The 23,067-nt window shown below is 33.4% G+C and overlaps 1 protein-coding gene across 2 annotated transcripts in view; it reads left to right on the top strand.

Moving 5' to 3' along the window:
• Nucleotides 1–451: 451 nt before the first annotated feature.
• The window catches only part of LOC128993581 (uncharacterized), a 58,111-nt gene continuing 35,495 nt past the window's right edge, over nucleotides 452–23,067 (top strand). For both annotated transcript variants that reach the window (XM_054417562.1, XM_054417561.1), the window contains exons 1-4: nucleotides 452–566; nucleotides 11,291–11,362; nucleotides 15,749–15,772; nucleotides 16,023–16,064. In XM_054417562.1, the coding sequence (XP_054273537.1) occupies nucleotides 501–566; nucleotides 11,291–11,362; nucleotides 15,749–15,772; nucleotides 16,023–16,064 (204 nt within the window). In that variant the 5' untranslated portion in view covers nucleotides 452–500. The remainder of the gene's footprint in view (nucleotides 567–11,290; nucleotides 11,363–15,748; nucleotides 15,773–16,022; nucleotides 16,065–23,067) is intronic.

The raw sequence follows: 23,067 nt of genomic DNA, 5'->3' as shown, positions 1-23,067 counted from the left end.
ATGCTTCTTTCAAAAGGTTTGACTTTCTTTTCTTGGTAGCTCAGTGCCTATTGTTAACACCTTTAAATTTGAAGTTTGCGAGTTCGGTTCCAAGTAAAATCGTTACCAGACCCAGATGAAATTTGTCATAGGCTCTTCATTAATGGTGAAATCCAACAAAAGGTTGTTTGATACACCAGAGTTCTATTCCTGAGACTATTCCTGTACAAAACCATAATAAGAAATGTCAATGTGCAGACAAGTAAAATAATTCTGATCCTGCTGATTTCTTATGTATCAAAAAAAATATCATCAAATTTTGTATATCTATTTTGTTGTATTCTACCATCTATGCTTGTCTTTGTAAATTTGCTGCTGCCGTTTAAAATAAATAAATAAAACAGTTCTAACCGAATACTTCATTCCCTGGCGTGTTAACGGGGCCACAGCTGCTAGTGATTAATTGAATCATTAGTGAATGACGCACACATTCCACGTTTGCCTGGTATAAGTTGGTGTGAATGTTAGTTCAATTACATCGCCCCAACATGAAGCCCTTTCATTATGTTCTTGGGGTGTACGTGTTGGTAAGTCTTATCCATATTCTTTTATCCACTTTACCAATATGTTGTTTTTTTTTTTTTTTTATTAATGCGCAAGTTTTGGTGAGAAACCATAATCAGATAGGTTAAGATCATTTCTAGTTAGGGTACGAATAAGATAATAAGGGAAAATTAAATTTTATTTTTTTTTTATCGAGTTGTACCCAGCTGAACTGAGCTTCGCCCGAACCACCTAATGATTGAGTGCTATCAACATTAAATAATAAATCCCACCAACAGAAAATTTTTCCAACGATTTAAAAAAGTATATTGCCAGTCAACATAACAGTTATGATAGGATATGATGGTAGTAAATATAACATTTTTTTTTATATAATTACTTATGATATTGAAATTGTAAATGTTCGTCTGACATGTTTTGCATAATTATTTACGGAAAGTAAATAAAGATACGTCTTATAACACTTAAAACATATATTTACGCTTATACTGTTACTCACAAGACGGTAAATATACAAAAGATGGTAAGTGGTGATCGATTTCGATTGGACACTCCAATCATCATCAGACCCAATAGGCGAATGACAAGAATCTTGAATGGCGTCCCTACTTACACCCTATTGGCTACCGGAAACACCGGCCAATACATTTTCATAAGTACAACTGGAATCGAAATTTACTTGTTCATTAATCAACTTATTTCTATTTTTACATTTTTCCTTATAAATATACAATTCTTCCCAAGCATTCATCGCATATCCCTTCTTACAATTCTTTAAAATACATAGATTATCCTCCATTTTTCCTATTGAGTGTCCGTTTTGTAACAGGTGTTGTGCGACGTTTGATCTTTCTGGATTGTTGTTTCTCCATGCAGATATGAAGGCATAACCTAAAACATTCTATGAGCTTTGTAATGGAGAAAATAATTATTCTTTGTAGTGCAGCGAAAAGCTACTTTCAAGCTCCATATCTCGCTTAATATTCAAAATAAAAAAAATTTCTTATATATTTGTATCTCTAATTTTTAGTACAATTAAACAATAACAAAAAATCAGACATGAAAATTTTCGACCAAACACCCTTAAGCTAAAACCGCCTACACATATCTGCATATAAATCCAAATATCAAAATTTGAACTACAGAATAACTTTATCACTTACTTACTTACTTCATACTTTTCTCTTCATCGTTGACCAGTATAACTGGATAGATGGCGTCAATACTATTACCAAACAAAACATATATTTACAACAAAAAAAACTTTGAGAAATTAAATTCTTAGATCTTGATTTAAATTTGGCGGCAGGTCACTTCATTTTATTGAGGAAGTAGTCGGCTTCTAGATACTCATTAAGTGTGTAGAAGGGGTTGTTTTTAAGCCAAGTCCCAATTTTATTTTCAAACGTCCTTGGTTCTAGTTCTTTGACGGTAGCCGGGAGTAGGTTGAAAAATTTCATAGCCAGGACAGGGTAGCAGTCTTTCTTTTTGGTAAGTCTACAGAATGGTAGGTCAATGTGTTTTTCCTTCTGGTATTATAACTATGCTGGTCTACTCGTATTGGTAGCGTTGGTAAATTTTGATGAATGTGAAGAAGACTGACTAAAATATAGTGGTTGAAGATTGTAAATATGCCCAATTTCTTGAATATGGGCTTGCAGTGCTCTTCATCACTGAAGAGACCATTATTCGGAGAGCTTTCTTCCGTAGGACTAGGATTTTAGCGCAGGTTGAGGCATGGCCCCACAGCTCAAGACCATAGATGATGTGGCTATGAAACAATGACAAGTAGACTGTAACAAGAAAATCCTTGGAGACAAGTCGTTTCAGCCTACGTATGAGACAGATCACAAGGTTTAGTTTTTTGCAGATGTAGTTAACATGCTTCTCCCAAGTTAGTTTCGGATCTATTTGGAAGCCAAGGAGCTTCACCTCATCTATTTCATTGTGGTATTTTGAAAGACTTCATACTATCTTTTGAGTTTTACCTTCATTTAGGCTTAGGCTACTGTTGTCGAACCATGATTTTACGGCAACAAGCTTCGCTTCTGCTATTGTCAGGGCTGTCTCTGGATCATGGCCGCTAGTGTAGATTGAGGTATCATCTGCAAATAGGAGGATGTTTCCCAGTAGGCCTAGGTCATTTATAATGATCAGAAACAGCACAGGCCCAACCACCGAGCCCTGTGGCACACCGTGAAATACCTCAAGTGGCTCAGAATTTGCCCCATCGATTGTGAGAATTTGCTTTCTATTATGGAGGTAGGTACGAAACGTTTCTAGAACTTCCCCTTCTACTCCATACGCCGAGAGCTTTTGTATCAGCAGGCCATGCGGGACGCAATCAAACGCCTTCCTTAAATCAACCAATGCCAAGGCTGTGGATTCTTGAGACTCAAAGGAGTCTAGAATGTTTTCGACCAGTTGAAGGACAGCAGAAACTGTGGATTTACCACGACGGAACCCGTGCTGGGCATCAAGAAAGAGATGATTTTTTTTTCAAAATGATAGACTACAGTTTTAAAGATCTTTGCCAGGACAGGTATAATCGATATAGGCCTATAGCTTTTCATGGCCGTAGGATCGCCTTTTTTGTAAACTGGGACAGTGCGAGCCACCTTTAGTATGTCTGGAAAATAACCTCTCTCAAGGTATACATTGATGACATGACACAAAGGATATACAATAACTTCTATAAACTTTTTTAAAAGCTCTACAGATATACCATAAATATCCCAGCTCTGTTTCTTCTTAAATCTAGTCACAATGCCGATAATTTCACTGGGTGTCACCCTCCGCCAGTGCCTAAAGGGAGTCACGTCATTGGATATACGATAGATAGGCCTACACAGTTCTTCCGGACTCACATTATCTTTGGGGATTTTATAATAATGTTTTGTACTTCACTTATAAGATAACTGTTAAACTGGTCTGGACTTTCCCTAAATTTTGGTCTTGATTTACCTTTGTTGGAGCCACCAACCTGATTTACGATGTTCCAAGCAGCCTTACAACTATTTGTTGAATTTACAATAAGCGACATGTTAGCTTATTTCTTGGCCAGATCTACCTCACGCCTATAGATTTGTTTTACTCTTAAATAACTAGCGTGGAATCTGATTTTATCATTTCCATCTGTGGATGCTTTGCTTCGGTCATTAAGAGCAAGCACAAGGGATCTAAGCTGGGCGAGTATCGGAGAGAACCAATCCTTATTGACTGTCTGCTGCCGAGGTGTCACTTGCCTATCCATAGGTACTGTTTTTTTTGGGAATAACTCATCAAAAACAGATAAGAACTTATCGAAGAAAGCGTTACACAAATGATCTGGGGTTGCATTTACAGTAGGATTTTCTACAATGGCTCTCCAGTCAACAACGGCCAAGGCTAGCTTAAATTGTGTAATAAAATCTTCCTTAATTATCCTAAAAGTACAAGTATAGTTACTATGCCAATCTAAGACTAGACTTTGGTCACTCACCAAACTGCAGTCAGCATCGAGGTTCAGGTCCATAAAACAGCATCATGGTCCGCCACAACAGGATTTACAACGGTGACAGTGTAGTCCCATGAATTTAACGAGGTGGCAATAGTGTCCAAGCAATACCTCCCTTGAGTAGGAGTGTGGTTGGTTATGTACATACCAAAACCAATGAATGTGTCTGAATGTGTCTGAAACATGAGAATGTGTCTGAAGGCAAAACACAAGTTGTCCTCCACATTTAAACCACATTTAAATGAATATTTACATCGCCCCCCAAAATTATCAACATATTCAGTCTACTTAAGTATGTTAGACAGTGATCCAATTTTTGGAAGAAAACATCTGTCATGCCATTCGGGGATCTATAAAGCGATACCACTATGATTGAATATTTTAGTAAAATAACTCCTGACAACTCTATATCCAATTCATTACATAACATTTCAAGGTCCAATTGTTTATGAGCAAGACTTGGCTTCAAGTACACTGATGTTCTGCCATTTTTATGATTAGAGCGATAATATGCAGAGGCTAGCTTAAGAGTATCAATATTGGCAAAATAATTTCCTTCATCACTATTTAGGTAGTGCTCACATAAGCATAGCACATCTGGATAAGTATTCTTCACAAATGCTTCAACTAGATTTATCTTGGTCCTGAAGCATTGGACATTACTAAAAGTTAGTTTTAGCCCTACTCTACGGCTACTATTTATTGCACTATTTTTATTAACAGTTTGATTTAAATTTGGGTTAGGCCTACTCACAGTCTTACATATAGGCCTACTATTTACACCAGTTTCAAAGATTGCTATCCCAGATTTGGGTTTCTTGTCCTTTTGAATAAAAAACGTTTCACTAGAGAGCTAAAGGCCATGCTGCACTGTCATAAAGAGCGTATTTTTGGTCAAAATCAACACCCAGTTTAAAGCTTGAATATATTCCTTTGTTTTCTAGTTTCTCGACTGATATATCCATACAAATTCAAATTCAAATTCAAATTCAAATTCAAATTCAAATTCAAATTCAAATTCAAATTCAAATTCAAATTCAAATTCAAATTCAAATTCAAATTCAAATTCAAATTCAAATTCAAATTCAAATTCAAATTCAAATTCAAATTCAAATTCAAATTCAAATTCAAATTCAAATTCAAATTCAAATTCAAATTCAAATTCAAATTCAAATTCAAATTCAAATTCAAATTCAAATTCAAATTCAAATTCAAATTCAAATTCAAATTCAAATTCAAATTCAAATTCAAATTCAAATTCAAATTCAAATTCAAATTCAAATTCAAATTCAAATTCAAATTCAAATTCAAATTCAAATTCAAATTCAAATTCAAATTCAAATTCAAATTCAAATTCAAATTCAAATTCAAATTCAAATTCTTTATTAAGCATGTAGACATAGTTACAATGTATATGCCAAGTCAAAATTACAAAATGGCAACCAAATAAAACAATCCCTCTAAAAACTAATTATACATCTTCAAACTTATCAGTTAAAAAGGCATTTACTGAGTAATACATCTTTTCAATTAACAAACACTTCAACCTCCTCCTGAATACTACATAATCTTGAACGGATTTTAAACTTGGTGGGAGAATGTTGAAAAGAACTATTGCTGAATATTTTAAATGATGCTGAAAAAATGTGGTGGAGTGTGGCGGGATATTCATAATGCATCTGGGATTACTCCTTGTTCCATAAGTGTGAGATGGAAGAAATTGACGAAAAAGATGGTAGTTTTTATGCAAAAATGATAAAGTTTCAAAAATATAAATCGATGGGAAGGTTAACAGTTTGTTGGACGAGAAACGTTTGGTACATGAGGTTCTGGATGAAACCTGAAAAATTAATCTTATAGCCTTCTTCTGAAGCCTAAACACTGATTTGGATCTGGTGCTCTCAGAGCAGCAAATTGAAACCCCATAGGATATAAATGGATAGATAATACCATAATAAGCGGTCATGATTATATCAGTCGATGCAAAGCGAACCAGTTTCCGGAGCACAGAAATACCCTGACTCAGTTCATTACATACGTTATCTATATGATCATGAAACGTCAAATTGCGATCAATGATTAGACCAAGGAACTTAACGGAGCGTTCTGAAAACACAGGTACATCACCCAAATAAATACTGAGCAAACTGCTATTTGAATTACAGTTGATAGAGAATTCAATAAGGGTAGTTTTCAAGATATTAACTTGTAGTCTATTTTGCTCAAGCCAATTAACAAGTGCATTCCCCTCTAAGAACGTATCAAGTTCTAGGCGGTTTCTTGATGGGCTAGAAAACGTTAATGACGTGTCATCAGCATAGAGGCACAAGTTTGGAACAGACAAGCCCTGCCAAAGATCGTTGATAAATAACAAAAAAAGGACAGGGCCCAAAATTGAGCCTTGTGGCATGCCTTTATTGACAGTTCCTTTTTTTGAAACCCTATTGCATTTTTTGTTATTCGACTAATCAACGGAATTTACCTTGACGAATTGCACCCTTTCGACCAGATATGACTGAAACCACTGAAGTGCAATTTACCTCTAATCCCCATATTGAACATTTTATTTAGCAGAAGACTATGGTCTACCAAATCAAATGCTTTAGTTAGATCAAATAACAAGCCACTGGAGCGGTTGCCCGAGTCGACAGTATCAACAATGTTTTGTACGACACAAAACATAGCATCAACTGTACTCTTCCCTCGGGTAAACCCATATTGATGTTAAAACATTAACTTGTTGCGCTGCAAGAAACTCCAAATCCTATTTAATACAATTTTTTCTACAACTTAGGAGAAGGTAGAAATTTTTGAAATCGGCCTGTAATTTGAGCAGTCTAGTTTGCATCCTTTTTTATGCAGGGGGGTAACCATAGCAAGTTTCAAACAATCAGGGAATGTCGCAATCGAAAATGAGTGATTAATCAAATCACAAAGAGGCTCAGCTAGCTCTTGTGCAACTTTTTTCATCAAGGCAGATGATATTCCGTCCAAACCAGCAGAATACTTTGTTCTCATGCTGTGAACTGATTCGGCCACCTCTTTGGGGGTTGTAGGTGACAAGAAGAAAGAATTCAAAGGCGAAGTGTTTGCTACCGAGGAGCTGAAAGCTGTCGAAGCATTATCGAATTTGTCACCGATATTGAGAAAATAATTATTGAATATATTACACACCTCTGACGGATCGTTGACAACCTCACCCACATTATTACGAATCGCTGGTTTACGGTACTCTTTAAAGATCTGAGAACCTCGACTCTTATTGACAATTCCCCAAAGTGTTTTTGATTTATTAGAAGAAGTTTTAAGCTGTTTTGCCACATTATCAGACTTAAGTTTCAAAATAAGATTGCGAAAAAGTTTTTTGAGGCCAAGATACCTTTGCCTAAGAAGATGGGAAGAAGGCAAATCTTTTGATTCCAAGTAAGAAGATCTTAACTGATCCTTTACCATTATTGCCTCATCATCGAGTTTGATCTTACCCTTGTCGCTATTCCTTGTGGAGACCTTTCTCCTAACTAAGGGAAAAGAAACGTTGAAATAATAGGCAATGTAACTCAAGAACAGCTCAAACTTTGCATTTAAGTCAGTCAATGAGATCATATCAGCCCATTTTTCTTCACTCAAGTAAAACTTAAAGAGCCTGATGTTTTCCTCTGAAAAACTGCGCTTGTAGCAGAAAAGAGTCGGAGAAAACTTAGGAGATGGATGAGAACCCAGAATAGCAGCTTGAGCGTGATGGTCACTCAGGTATGACACAATAACCGAACTGGAAAAACAGGATTCAGGCACATCTGTGTAAATGTGATCAATCAGGGTTTTAGACTCCTTAAACTTACGAGTAAATGAACTAATTGTTTGGCGAAGAACAAAAGAAGACATATAGTTCAAAATCATTTTGGAGCCATTAGAAGAAACCGATAAGTCAATGTTAGAATCACCTAGGACAATTGTGTTTGCACTACCTTTCATGACCTGTGAGAGACAGTTATATACATTTTCATAGAAGACTTCCTTACAATTAGAGGGGGGTCCGTATACTCAAACAATATGAAGCCTTGAACTGTCAAGTTCAACAGAAATTGCCGCCAGTTCACAAACACCTTCAACACAGTAATTACTGACATTTATTTGGAAGAAGGAAACGTCTGGTTTAACGAAGAGGGCCACTCCACCTCTTTCCATTTCAGATCTACAGTACGAACTTGCCGACACAAAACCATCCAGTTGCAAGATGCCAAGATGGTTAACGTGATGCTCACTAATACACACCACTGCTGGATTCTCTTCATGAATGAAGAGATACCATTAAAGGTTTCTTGAAGAAATCTTTTGACGTCTTCTTCACCGGTTTCCTCCTTTAACCGTCCCAAATAAACCCAAGCCTTCTTCACTCCTGCACATAGACTCGTACAAGTACTTGTTCCGATAATTACTTGGCGATCTTGGCGTTCTTTAACTCGAGAATCTTGATCCGATTTGGGATCGGCAGCCATATTTCGATTTTCATTTCCATAACTTTCATTTCGGTTTCGGTTGTTGTTACTCCGTACAACCCTATCATTTTTCGGCTGCAATGGTGGGTAGCGTTTTGTGTCATGTAGCTGCCCGCCACCAGCACGAACACTTTTGGTTTTAGTTGATCTTAGAACTTCTGTGTAACTACGTCTTGCGTTAGTATTTGAGCTTTTTTCTTCGCTCTGAATTGTGCTTATAGACTGTGCTGCGTTTTTATCTTCATGAAAGCCCCAGATTTATATAGTGCAATGAAAGCCCCAGATGTTATAGTATATTTCATAAAAAGAGTAGTAAGTGAGTCATTACATTTGTTACAATGCGAGATTTATCGATCACTTTAAATGGTAGAGAATAAGTATAGACCCACTTTCCGTTGTGTTTTTAACGTTACTTTTCGCTGCACTACAAAGAATAGTTATTTTTCCATTACAAAGCTCATAGAATGTTTTAGGTTATGCCTTCAATTTAAAATTAATGTTTACTTTATTTGTTGAAAATTAAAACAGTCGATAAAAGAATAACAAATATTTGTTTGTTTACGTCGGTGAAATCCAAAACGGATAGTAAACATTACTTTCACATAGTAAACATTCTATTGCCGTAATAAGCTAACCATGTAATGACAGATTTTCGCAAGTTAGTTGGCAAGAGGGCACTGTAATTTATTTTCGGATACAACAAGTAGCATAACCATCTTTCTTTTATTTATTTAAACAAAATACATCCTAAAATCACAAAGTTTCAGCCTGGAAACGCCCGGATCCGGGCAGCTAGTGTGAGCCTTGCGGGTCGTCCCGCATCGACAGTGCGGGACGGTGCCGCACCGCTCTGGTGTGAAAGAAGGCTAATACATTAACAATATTGTAATGTAAAATCTACTAGCAGCTTTCCCTAGTATAAATACATGATCAAAATTCATGTTTTTAGCCCCTAAGCAGTAACGCAACTAAAAATGGGCTTTACTTTCGTCAATCCAGTTAAAATGGTGTAACTGCGTTGGTTACGGTCGTTTCGGCATCACAATACCATCGTCAGACACAAAATCTCGGCTGAAGTATCATCGTTGAAGTCTAAACACATAACGCACACGAACGAAATTACGACAAGAATTAACAAAAAACGAACAGGCCTGTCGTACAATCTGTGATGGTTAACATTTTCCTGGCACGAGCAATACGCCGTCGACTATAGGATTCCTATGTCGTGCCCGTTGTGGTGGCATTATCATTTAAAATTTGTACTCCTGGCTTGGGGTTCCTTTATCATTCAAAATGGTATTGAATATAAAATGCGATTTACTGTAGTTCGTAGTTTAAAAACATATCTTCCATATTGTTATTAGTGTAAGCTTTATAAATTTCATATTCTTTTAGGGTGACCGGTCTATTACCTTACTTACTTGTGTTGAGTATTTCTAAGCCAGTGTTCAGATAGTTCACATCGTGATTTTTGTCAGCCAAGCTCTGTGCAAAGGATGACTTTTGTTTGTCGGCTCTAGGAAATGGATGTTGCTATTTGTATCTGGTTTTGAATGAACGTCCAGTCTTCGCTATATGCTCGGACAGCTTGCAAAATCGATTTTATAAACGCCTGACCTTTTGCACATATTTCACCTACTTTACTTGAATGAATCAGTTTCTTATTTTTTTCGTCTTAAAATCCAATTCAATGTCGTGTTTCTTTAGCTCTTTCGTGAGCACGTATGAATATAATGTGAGTATACCACACTTACATACTTTTTATTTTGCAGATGATTATTTCCAGGCCATTACTTCTTATTTTTGGTTACCAATCTGTCGATCATGTTATAACTTTAACCATAGCTATGTTATAAAAATATTTTCTAAAAATGTTGCTGTTGGAATGTTTTGGCAGAACTCTTACACCACTTGAAATTTGCACAGTAAAGAAACGATCAGGGTCCCTGTAAATCACAGTTGAAATATGTGTATACAGAGAGGCACGAACTGGGTCCCTGTAAATCACCTTTGAAATATCTGTATACAGAGAGGCACGGATCTGGGTCCCTGTAAATCACCTTTGAAATATCTGTATACAGAGAGGCACGAACTGGGTCCCTGTAAATCACCTTTGAAATATCTGTATACAGAGAGGCACGGATCTGGATCCCTGTAAATCACCTTTGAAATATCTGTTTACAGAGAGGCACGGATCTAAGTCCCAGTAAATCACCTTTAAAATATCTGTATACAGATAGGCGAGAATCTGGGTCCCTGTAAATCAAATTTGAAATATCTGTATACTGAGAGGTAAGGATCTGGGTCCCTGTAAATCATCTTTGAAATATCTGTATACAGACAGGTAAGGATCTGGGTCCCTGTAAATTACCTTTGGAATATGTGTATACAGAGAGGTAAGGATCTGGGTCCCTGTAAATCACCTTTGAAATATCTGTATACAGAGAGGCACGGATCTGGGTCCCTGTAAATCACCTTTGAAATATCTGTATACAGATAGGCGAGGATCTAGGTCCCTGTAAATCACATTTGAAATATCTGTATACAGATAGGTGAGGATCTGGGTCCCTGTAAATCACATTTAAAAAATCTGTATACTGAGAGGTAAGGATCTGGGTCCCTGTAAATCACCTTAGAAATATCTGTATACAGAGAGGTAAGGACATGGGTCACAGGCGCACCGAGAAGTTTCAGTCAGAATCCACAGGAACCAGGAATCTTTTACTTTATTGACTAATGCAATTATTTATTTAAGGCATTGCTACAATGGGAGATTGATGCAACACAAAAGATACCGGTACTAGGAGAAGAACAAGCAAATCCAAAGGTATATAATACAATATTATATTATGCAATTTAAAGAATGTGTTTATTCAAATTTCTATAATGTATTAGTAATTTTTTAATTAGAGCATTGATGATAGTAGGATTATGTCTATCATTGCTTGGTGTACGGTAGACGACTGTGTAGCCAAACTGATGTAAATACTAGCCGAGGTTTCAAATGAATGGCAATTCGGCTAAATTGCATTTTATTTGGTTACTATTGAGGATTTGAAGATAAAAACATAACATGAATTGCTGCAAGAAAATCTGAAGCTAGTATTTCCACTAGTTAAACCCAATATTCTGTTGTCTTGCAGGGAAAAATATTCAACAATCTACATCCCCTGTGGAAATCTTCCTCAAAGACCTGGTTTAATCTAGGGTTGTAATTTTTGTACTAACTGTTTTGTAAAATACAAGTTGGTTTCTTTTACCCAATCCCAAATTGCAAGTTAAGCAATAGGGTCACCAATATAACTGAAATAGAGTTAAAGAAACTTAAGAGTTGGCAGACCTGGTTCTTCACCTCATTACTTAATATCGGATCTAGCGTTGATGCATTATTGTTTACATGGTTCAGTGTTGTTGGGAATTCATTATGAACTAGCTGTTGTACCTGACCTGTGCTTTGCAAGAGGGAAAGAACAAAAATATAAACATTTTTAGTATTTTAACAAAGTTCAACCGTACACTTCATTTGATGAGCGTGTATGGCCTTTAAATCAGGTAAATAACGGATTTTCTTAATTCTAAATTCCTGTTTAGGCAAATATGAACAAATCTAATCGAGCTTAGTTATTACATGTTTATATACTTTTTTCAAATTCGTATCTGTTATTTACTTATCTATTTTCTTTACTTTTGACATTTTAAATTTCAATCTTGAAGTTTTAAAATTACTTTTTTTAAATAAAAAAAAAAAAATATTAGGTGTCGGTATCCTAAAAATTACGGATCACAAGTCCCTTAATCTCTACGGACAATGGATTTCAACACAAAAATGAGCTTTCATAAACGTTAAAAAGATTTTTGTGTCCTATCAGTATTCTGAAAATATTACAGAAAAATATATCTTACTAAAATGAAACGAGAAAATTTGTTCGTTTGTTTGTCTGAAGTTCAATAACGCTTTAACTACTGGTCGGATAGGGCTGAAATTTGGCGTAATGATAGTTCACACTCCCGATTAACATATAGGCATATTCTTATCTCACGAGTATTCATATTTAAAGGGAATAAGTCAATAAGTCATTTATTAGGCCAGATCAACATATACATGCATTAGCCAAGTCAAATTAATCTTAATTGATAAAACATATTGATTATCTTACAGTGAAAACAACTAAAGTAGGGTTAAAGAATTAAAGAATTTAGTCAGCTTTTTCAACTAAAAAAGTTGGTTCTATAGTACGCAAAAGCTAAGAAGTTATAAGATTTACCAACAGGGTGCTGCACTATTTTTTTTTTTTTGCATTTATGAAAACAGCTAATTTCAACTGTAATATGCAATGAGAACTGTCAAAGTAGGATTGTTTACAGTTATGTTTATGTTTTAAATTTCATGAATAATCTGTGATATTTTTCGAATTTTTAATATTTTTTTCCTTTTTGTTTAGGCGAAGTGGTAGAGCATTATGGCTATGGTAGATGTGTAATACTATAGTATATACTGTAAATTTAAATAAGCAAATTTTATCAAACTGTTTCCTCCCCCATTGCAAACGCAACGCTTGAGTAAAACTGCATTAGGCATAAATATACTTATATGCCACCCCCTTACGAAGGACGGGTACTCTGCTTGTATACTATAAAATTTGAAATTATTAATTATACAGGGTGGCTGAAAAGTAACTTGCACCCCCACTTAACTTTTCAACCATTTGAGATACTTGATAACAAAATGGCAGCTCAAAATTACTTTATTTATTTTATTTTATTTTATTTTATTTTATTTCATTCCAACGGCAAAACCATTATACATCTCAATACTAAGGGCTAAATTTTCAAAACTGACCATAATCATTGTAACCCTTCATTTCCAAAGAAGTTGCCGCAAGCCGGTTTCAAATATATCAAATAGTTAAAAAGTTAAAGAGGGTACAAGTAAATTTTTTTGCCACCCTCATGGTTATTTGGATTTGAAACGTTTTAGGGCACTATTTTGTTATTAGTGAGCCGATTTCTGCTTCCTTTATGTCAATGTTCATGTTTCGTCAAGACCTGTAAAATGATACCAAACTCGACTATACTTGTCGTTTGAAGTTTTTGAGCTACCCCCTACCCCCACACCCCTAAGGGAAAAGTTTTCAAAATTGACCATAATTATTGTAGCCCCTCATATCTAAGAAGGTTGCCACAAACCGATTTCAAATATCTCAAATGGTTGAAAAGTTAAGTGGGGGTGCAAGTTACTTTTCAGCCACCCTGTATAATGCAAATAAAAATTTATTTTTAAAATAATAATAAATAACACTTTTGTCTTTTTATCTTTATCTTTATTAGTACGTATCTTTACAAATGAACTTGAGCTTTAAAGAAGACAACATAACAAATAATATGGTTAATAAAACATCAAGGACTGACACTCTTTGCGTTACACTGTAAGATGATACCTTACTATAATTCTTATTTACGTATTGATACCCTTTGCGTCACATTGTATGACGATACCTTACTATGCAATTCCTATGTTCGACAAATTTACGTATTAATACCCTTTGCGTTACACTGTAAGACGATACCTTACTATGCAATTCTTATGTTCGTAAAATTTACGTATTAATACCCTTTGTGATACACTCTAAGACGATACCTTACTATGTAATTCTTATGTACGTCAAATTTATGTATTAACGACCCTTTGCGTTACACTGTAAGATGACACCTTACTATGTAATTCTTATGTACGTAAAATTTAGGTATTGATACCCTTTGCGTCACATTGTGTGACGATACCTTACTATGCAATTCTTATGTACGTTAAATTTATGTATTAACGACCTTAGTGTTACATTGTATGACGATACCTTACTATGCAATTCTTATGTACGTCAAATTTATGTATTAACGACCTTAGTGTTACACTGTAAGACGATACCTTACCATGTAATTCTTATGTACGTTAAATTTTTGTATTAACGACCTCAGCGTTACACTGTAAGACGATACCTTACCATGTAATTCTTATGTACGTCAAATTTATGTATTAACGACCTTAGTGTTACATTGTATGACGATACCTTACTATGCAATTCTTATGTACGTTAAATTTTTGTATTAACGACCTCAGCGTTACACTGTAAGACGATACCTTACCATGCAATTCTTATGTATGTAAAATTTACGTATTGAGACCCTTTGCGTTACACTGTAAGACGATACCTTACTATGCAATTCTTATGTACGTCAAATTTATGTATTAACGACCTTAGTGTTACACTGTAAGACGATACCTTACCATGCAATTCTTATGTATGTAAAATTTACGTATTGAGACCCTTTGCGTTACACTGTAAGACGATACCTTACTATGCAATTCTTATGTACGTCAAATTTATGTATTAACGACCTTAGTGTTACACTGTAAGACGATACCTTACTATGCAATTCTTATGTACGTCAAATTTATGTATTAACGACCTTAGTGTTACACTGTAAGACGATACCTTACTATGTAATTCTTATGTTCGTCAAATTTATGTATTAACGACCTTAGTGTTACACTGTAAGACGATACCTTACTCTGTAATTCTTATGTATGTAAAATTTACGTATTGAGACCCTTTGCGTTACACTGTAAGACGATACCTTACTATGCAATTCTTATGTACGTCAAATTTATGTATTAACGACCTTAGTGTTACACTGTAAGACGATACCTTACTATGTAATTCTTATGTTCGTCAAATTTACGTATTAATACCCTTTGCGTTACACTGTAAGACGATACCTTACTACGTAATTCTTATGTTCGTCAAATATACGTATTAATACCCTTGGCGTTACACTCTGAGACGATACCTTACTATGTAATTCTTATTTTCGTCAATATTAATACCCTTCGCATTAATAGGGTAAGCAACTCGCGTAATTAGCCCGTCAAAATGACGGTAAAAGATACCGTCATGTTTCATATTTATATATCATGTTCATGTTTAGATAGTCATGTACTATTTTTATATGATTATCTTAACATAATCATGCAATCGTTGCGTATAGTATTATAACTTAACAGAAATAAATGTATCCCTTTAAGCTAAATCTAAGTCCCAGACTTTGTGGTTCATAATCTAAACATCAACCCAAATACCAAATGATAGTGATTAGATAAGTTGCAATTTTTCATCGGAGGTATAATGTTATTTACATGTGTTTCTTTTGTTTACAGTGGGAAACTGTTCAAATACCGAACGTAAGTTGTTTAAAACCTGCCAATTTAAAAAGTAAGTTTGATAAATTTTAGTAACAAATGTTTAAATTAAAAATAGTAGGCCTATTTTTTTACTCGAGTGAGGGCGTTAACATTCCCTTGTTTTTATATAAATCTTCCTACACCAACATGATAACAATTATAAATCAATACACCTATGTCTAATCTGTAACTTTTAGTTTTTATAAGAAATTAAAAACTGTTAAAATAACTATTAAGTATTGTTTTTCAGACTCTAATGGATCCCGAACATCCTGAAGATGGCACTTGGCGAGTGAGTATGGTCATTCAATTTCCACTATTTTAATTTATTCACCCGACATATTTTCTATTAATTTCACAAAACTACATACATTCATCACCTTTCTAAAATGTCACCAGGAAAAAAATATTAAGGCGGGATCTACATCTCTATATAGTTATAGTTTATTTGTTTATTATTAGTCCATTAGTTTATAGTTATAGTAAATAAGTTATAGCTTGTATAACTTTCTATAACTTTCCATGTTCCATAACCAGATTCAATTTCGAAACCAGTGAAATGAGATTTTTGACGATATAAAACTTATTGCTATTTATTTGTATCTCTATGTTAGATTCTTGTCCCCATTGACAAAACGTTATTGTTTATCTGTAATTCATGGTCCATTTTAAAATTTTTGACCCCATGGTATAACCAAACTCATATTAAATTTTATTTCCAAAATAATTTTATTACGGAATTGTTTAAAACAGATATTTTTTTTCTTTTGATTCCATGTTGCAGTCCAGTAATTGATCTAACAACAAACTGAGCCCGCTTCAAGTATCCTATTCTTTACTAGCTAACCTTCTCACTTTTACTCTTTTACATTGCAATTACTTCACCGATTAAAAAAATCAAATTACTATTTATAAATTTAGTAGTTTTCTGTTGACTTACATAAAAAATAAATACTTGAATACAACACTAGATAGTTGATGATAAAATTATGTTTATTTTGTAAAAGAGGTTTTACACTACATCTTTGGTCGTAATACTGTAAATCAAACTATGGTATTACTATTGATAATTTATAGCTTTAAATCTTTAAATTGTCTATTAAACAAAAATCTAAATATATTATCTACATACAATGCGAATAAAGCTAAGTAAAAAAAAAAAAAATACCCCCGCCTCAGCAAACCTGTAGACTAAGCAAATTTCCATTTGCCTAATGAGATTTTCAAATAAATATATTTAAATAACATTATGTTAAACAAGTACTTAAGTTTGCTGCTACAGGTAGGGTAATAATTTAGTAATAATAATTAGAACAATGGTAATAATTTTTTTTTCGAATATAGCTTAGTATAAAATACATTTGCCAATTTTGATCAAAATATATCCATAAATAAGCACACTGCAACAGTTTACTTATTCTCCATCAGAATAAAATGGGAATTTAAAATTTACAATTTGTTTGGAATGTTCTACGTAGCCAATAACCGTTAAAACACTTAAATATACAAAATCATTAGTTTTTTAAGAGAAATCGGGAAATTTTATGCTATGGTGTTCAAAAATGAGATAAACCAATTTAAACCCCATAAAACCCCTACCAACCCCCCCCCTGACCCCCCCCCCCTGATGACCCCCTGTGTTACCCTGTGTGTGATGGTTCCCAGTGAAAACACATGATAGTGATTATAATTATTTAAATTGTTTTTTTTTTTCAAAATAAAAACAAAAACAGTAGGTCAATGTATGTTTACAGTTTATACAAGCAAGTCATGTTTTACTATTGACTGAAATTATTTAATGGTTTTAAAGCATGATTGATGGTGGAAATGTGAGCTTATGTCGGGAAAATGATTAGCATAGCAAACGATATTTATCTATACAAATGGGAATTATAAAAAAGCATTTTGCATTTAGCAGTTTTATCTAATTAGCCATTTTATATAACCATTATACCATTTAAGTCAATATCAACACACTAAAATAACACCAGTACATACATTCTTCCACCCTCAACAGGCTGCCAACAGGATGAAAAGTTTATTTCAATGTTCAAATTTATTGGTAAAACGTTTTGTTATATTTGTTTCTAAAAGCTTATCAGCTATCAATACTGTAATAGCTATCAAGATGCTTATTGATTGTACAATGTGCTGATTAGTTAATAAACCGTTGATTTAAATTGCATATTTAATTCCCATAAACATAAGATCAATACTATTTTTGATATCAAAATATTTGTTTAATCTAGTCGTCATCGGCGGGCTCAACCGTCTCCACAATCTGTTTTCTGTTCGTTAAGGATTCAGATTTTGATTTTACTTTAGGGAGAGGAAGTCTACTTGCACTGGCTAAAGTCAATAATAAAACCTCTCGTTTATAAAAATAACCTGAAAATAGCCATTATTTTCATTGTATTATTGCTAATAAGATAAAACTGCTGATTCTAAAAGTATTTTATAATTCCCATTTTTATGGATCAATATTATTTGTTATGCTTATAAAAACATTTACCCAACATAAGCTCACATTTCCAGCACGAATCATGTTTCTAAACCAGTAAATAATTTTGTTCAATAGTAAAACAAAGTTTTTCTAATATCTTAATTGTAGCTTTGGATAAACATTAGCTTGGCAGTTTTCCATCTGATGTAAATTATTTTTTTAGATCCAATTTAGATAGATAAAATCAGTACAGTAATATAGTGCACCTATTTAACCAGTGGTATCATACAAATTCCCTGTAATACTTTCTGTGTATACTTTGATCAATGATTTTCATCCAATTGGTTTTCCATTTGCACTGTATGTATATATGCTATGATTCGTTTTTACATATACGTCGTTGTCTTGTAACCATGCTAGCTATCCATAATGGTGATGTTAAAAATTAAAAACTGTTATGTTTGTTTTAAATGGTAAAGGCATTCACAAATTGACAATTGTTTGTTAAATAACAAGAACACTGTTTGTCAGAATATCTGTAACATGTTTTAATTCAATATGTACAGCCGCTATTAAGTGGTTTAATTAAATAGCTCGCATGAGGTCTGATCTTAAATAGATTCACTCGCTCCGCTGAAATATACTTTTTTAATGTATTGACTTGGTTTAAACAAAATAAATGTATTTTTGTTATATTTTTGTGGTGTATGTTTTTTTTTTGCTCGTATCTACGCCAGTGGCAATGAAGTATGAAGTCAAACACTTTTAAGGGAAAGCGGTCCAAACCCATTAAAGTTTTGTGGATGTGCCGGGGATTGAACCCGTCCCTCCCGCACCGAAGTCCGAAACGCTAACCACTAGGATAGCAACACACCCAATGTTAATTGTGGTTTGGTAGTTTATGAGACTAAATAAGACATGGATTTTTATAAGACTGACAAGGGTTTGAACCGTTTCGAGATTAAAATATTTAAAACTTTGTTAAGTTCATATGTAGTGTTATTGTGCAAACAGTGTGTATAGGTATTTAAAATTTTTTTAAATTTTGCTTTTAAATTTTGCTTTTCAAAACTAGGAGATATCCAATTTTCATTATGTAGGCTTATAGCTTAAAAAACAAACATGCGTATTTGAAACATTGTTGTATAATAATTAGATGCCCCAGAGAATATTCCAAGCAACATTACATTTTAAATAGCCATGTTATTATTACGGATAAAAATAAAACTGCTGTAGTTTGTTTGTTTATAGATATCTTATTTTGATTAAATTTGGCAAATTAATTCATTTCATTTTAAAATTTTACATTTTTTTTTAATGAAACTTTTCTTTTCCTTATAGCAGCCTAAAGGTATTAGCGAATTTCCCATATAGGGAATAAGCTATTACCGTAGGTCTCATGGTAAGACCTAGACCCGGGACCGATTTACTTTTTCGTTTTGAGGTCCCCAGAGGCCAAAAACACCAGTTCAAATTCATATATATATATTTTTTAATTTAGGTGTTCACGTGATAGGGCTGCTGATATATTGAATATTTAAGTAAATAAGTACAATTGAGCACCCTAAATATTATATTTTATAAAAAGAAGTGACATGTTTCGGACATAAGTCCATTTTCAAACTTCAAAATACATTAAACACTTAACTGTTGTTTATATTGTTTGTTTGTAAATAAATATAATTTATATATACAGATGAATTATAGAACTTTATAATTAGCTTGGAAAAGAGAAGTTTCATTTAAAAAAATTGTAAAATTATAAAATGAAATGAATTATAAAAGTTTTAAACAAAGGAAATCGAATGGATTCAATTGAAGAATATTTCATATACGAAGAAAATCTAAAAAATCCAAATCATATTTTAAATAGCCAAATTCCTTCAAGAAACCCAATTTTTGACCAAATTTTAAAATTAAATAATCAGTAACAAAAATGTTTTTCCAAATCCTGTCTAGTTCTATAATTCATCTGTATATATAAATTATATTTATTTACAAAAAAAAAAAACAATATAAACAACAGTTAAGTGTTTAATGTATTTTGAAGTTTAAAAATGGACTTATGTCCGAAACATGTCAATTCTTTTGATAAAATATAATATTCAGGGTGCTCAGTTGTACTTATTTACTTAAATATTCAATATATATTTATTTACGTGTCCGTTAGCGCGATAACTCAAGTAAAATTAATCCGATTTTGATGAAATTTGGTACAAACGTGTAAACCTACATTTATTCGAACGAGTTCGCGAACCAGCATAATCGGACTATGGGATCAGGGGTTTATAGGGGATTTTATGGGGTAAAATGGGTTTTTCTCATTTTTGACCCAAAAAACTTTAAATTTCTAAATTTCTCTCTATACCATTTTGAAGAGCTTAAAAAAACAAATAATTTAGTATTTTGAAGTTTTTTTGGACGTTCATTGACTACGGAGAAAATTTAAAAAATTGTAAATTTAAAATTCCTATGTTATTCTTATGGAGAATAAATAAACTGATCTAGTTTGCTTGTTTATGGATATATTTTAATCAAATTTGGCAATTTGGCTTTTTTCATACTAAGCTATCAATATTTCAATTGATAAAACACACCTCAACACTTTCCCCATAGCAGCAAACCTAACTACTCACTAAAATTTACATTATTTAAATCGTACTAATATAAATCTGAAAGTTTGTGAGTTTGTGTGTGTGTGTGTTGCTCAATCACGCTTAAGCTACTGGACAGATTGGGCTGAAATTTGGCATGATGATAGCTCACATTCCCGATTATCATTAAATCATATTATTATCCCAAAAATCCTTTCGGGCTCCGCCCCAGTGGCTCTGTAGTTCCCCATGTTAACCTTATGGTTTTTCATATTTAAAAGGAATTAATGAATCTTAACAGCTGTTTCAATTAAACAATTTGGTTCTGTTCTATGATGTTCAATAGCATAAAAGTTACAAGGATTACCAACAGGGTGCAGCACTATTATTTTTTTTTTTATGACAACAGCTTATTTCCAACCAAAAGGTGAGTGAGCGTAGAGAACGAACTTCAACCTGGAGGCGACTTAGCGTAGCGAACGAGCTAACCTGAAGGAAAGTGAGCGCAGCGAACGAGCTCCAACCTAAAGGTGAGTGAGCGTAGCGAACGAACTTCAACCAGGACGTGAATGAGCCATGCGAATACTTATGAAGTTAAACGGGGCAAAGCCCGCGGGTACAGCTAGTAGGAAATAAATCTGAAAATTTATAGGGAATATTTTAGTAGAAACCAAGCCGGGTAAATGGAAATTCGCTTAGTATGCAGGTTCGCTGCGACGGAGGTATTTTTAAATGTGGATTAGTGACATGTATATAAAAATACTTTAGTTAAAATCCATTCAGAAAAATTTTATTTTGCTGCAGGTTTGCTGCGACGGGAGTATTATTCTAGTTTTCGTGCTAATGGGTCCATATATATATATATATCTACTTTATCTACTAAATATATAATTCAGTTTTAAAAATCTTTGTACAACTAAATCTAGAGTTCTACTGGACCGATTTTTTAATTATTGGGTCATTTGAAAACTTAATTCGTGTAGATTTGCAAATTATTATGAAAGTTTGTTTTTATTTTGATTTATGGTTAACAATAAAAAAAACATGTTTTCCATAAGAAATACACTGGAAACGGGGTTTTCTAATGTTTTATTTGGATGCAACTTTTGGCTGTAAAAAGCAAGCTTAACTCGTGTAGATTTGCAAATTATTATGAAAGTTTGTTTTTATTCTGATTTATGGTGAAATTTAAAAATAAAACATATTTTCAATAATAAATACATTAAAAACTGTTCTTTTCACATTTTTTTTTATTTGGAAACTTATAGGACTGCCTATTTTGGATATTTCAAGACGTGCTTTGTCGTAATTTGCAGGAAACTATATTCTCTTGCAGAATATCACCTTCCACTTTGCTCGATTTCCCCAACATTTAAAAGTTATTTGCAAAATAGCTAAGCAACCTCTATCGTGGGGAGACAATAATGAGATACATTTGTGTTAAACCTTAACTTTGTACAACTAAATCTACAGATCTATTCAACCGATTTTATTAATTAATGAGTCATTAGAAAGCTTAGTTTGTGTAGATTTTCAAATAATCATGAAAGATTGTTTTTATTCTGATTTATGTTGAGCAATAAAAAAAACATGTTTTCCATAAGAAATACGTTAAAACGGGGTTTTCAATTTTTTTATTTGGATGCAACTTTTAGCTGCCCTTTTGAGTATTTCTAAGAAGTGCATGATATCAATTTGTAGGAAATTGTATTCTCTTTCAAATATCACCTTCCACTTTGGTGGATTTCCTCGCCTTTAGTAAAGTTGTACATGGATTTCATAACTGTTATTTTTCTAGAGACCGTTGTATTTAACCACAACGGTCTCTATGGTTCTTACCGTCAACGCAATCAGGGGTAATATTCCACTACGGCCGTTTCGGAGATGACTCCATCGTCATGTGCGTAGTGGTACACTAAACTATAGTCTTGTCACATGTAACACGATCATTGTCTTCATTTGCATTGCGTCAGGGGTTGAATAAATAATACACATATAAGTAAATAATATAAATATAAATAATATTAAAAATAATATATAAATAATATATAAATAATATAAATATAAATAAATATAAATAATAATAATTATTATAAATAATATAAATAAATAATACACATGAATAAATAATAAACCCCTGACGCAATGCAAATGAAGACAATTCGTGTTACATGTGACAAGACTATAGTTTAGTGTACCACTACGCACCTGACGATGGAGTCATCTCCGAAACGGCCGTAGTGGAATATTATCCCTGA

This window comes from Macrosteles quadrilineatus, unplaced genomic scaffold (assembly GCF_028750875.1).
Source record: "Macrosteles quadrilineatus isolate MER2022 unplaced genomic scaffold, UCM_ALF_1.0 Scaffold_4__1_contigs__length_99947679, whole genome shotgun sequence".
NCBI classification, from domain to species: Eukaryota; Metazoa; Arthropoda; class Insecta; order Hemiptera; family Cicadellidae; genus Macrosteles; species Macrosteles quadrilineatus.
Note: the sequence above shows the minus strand (reverse complement) of the source record. Positions and strands in the feature narration are given on the sequence as shown.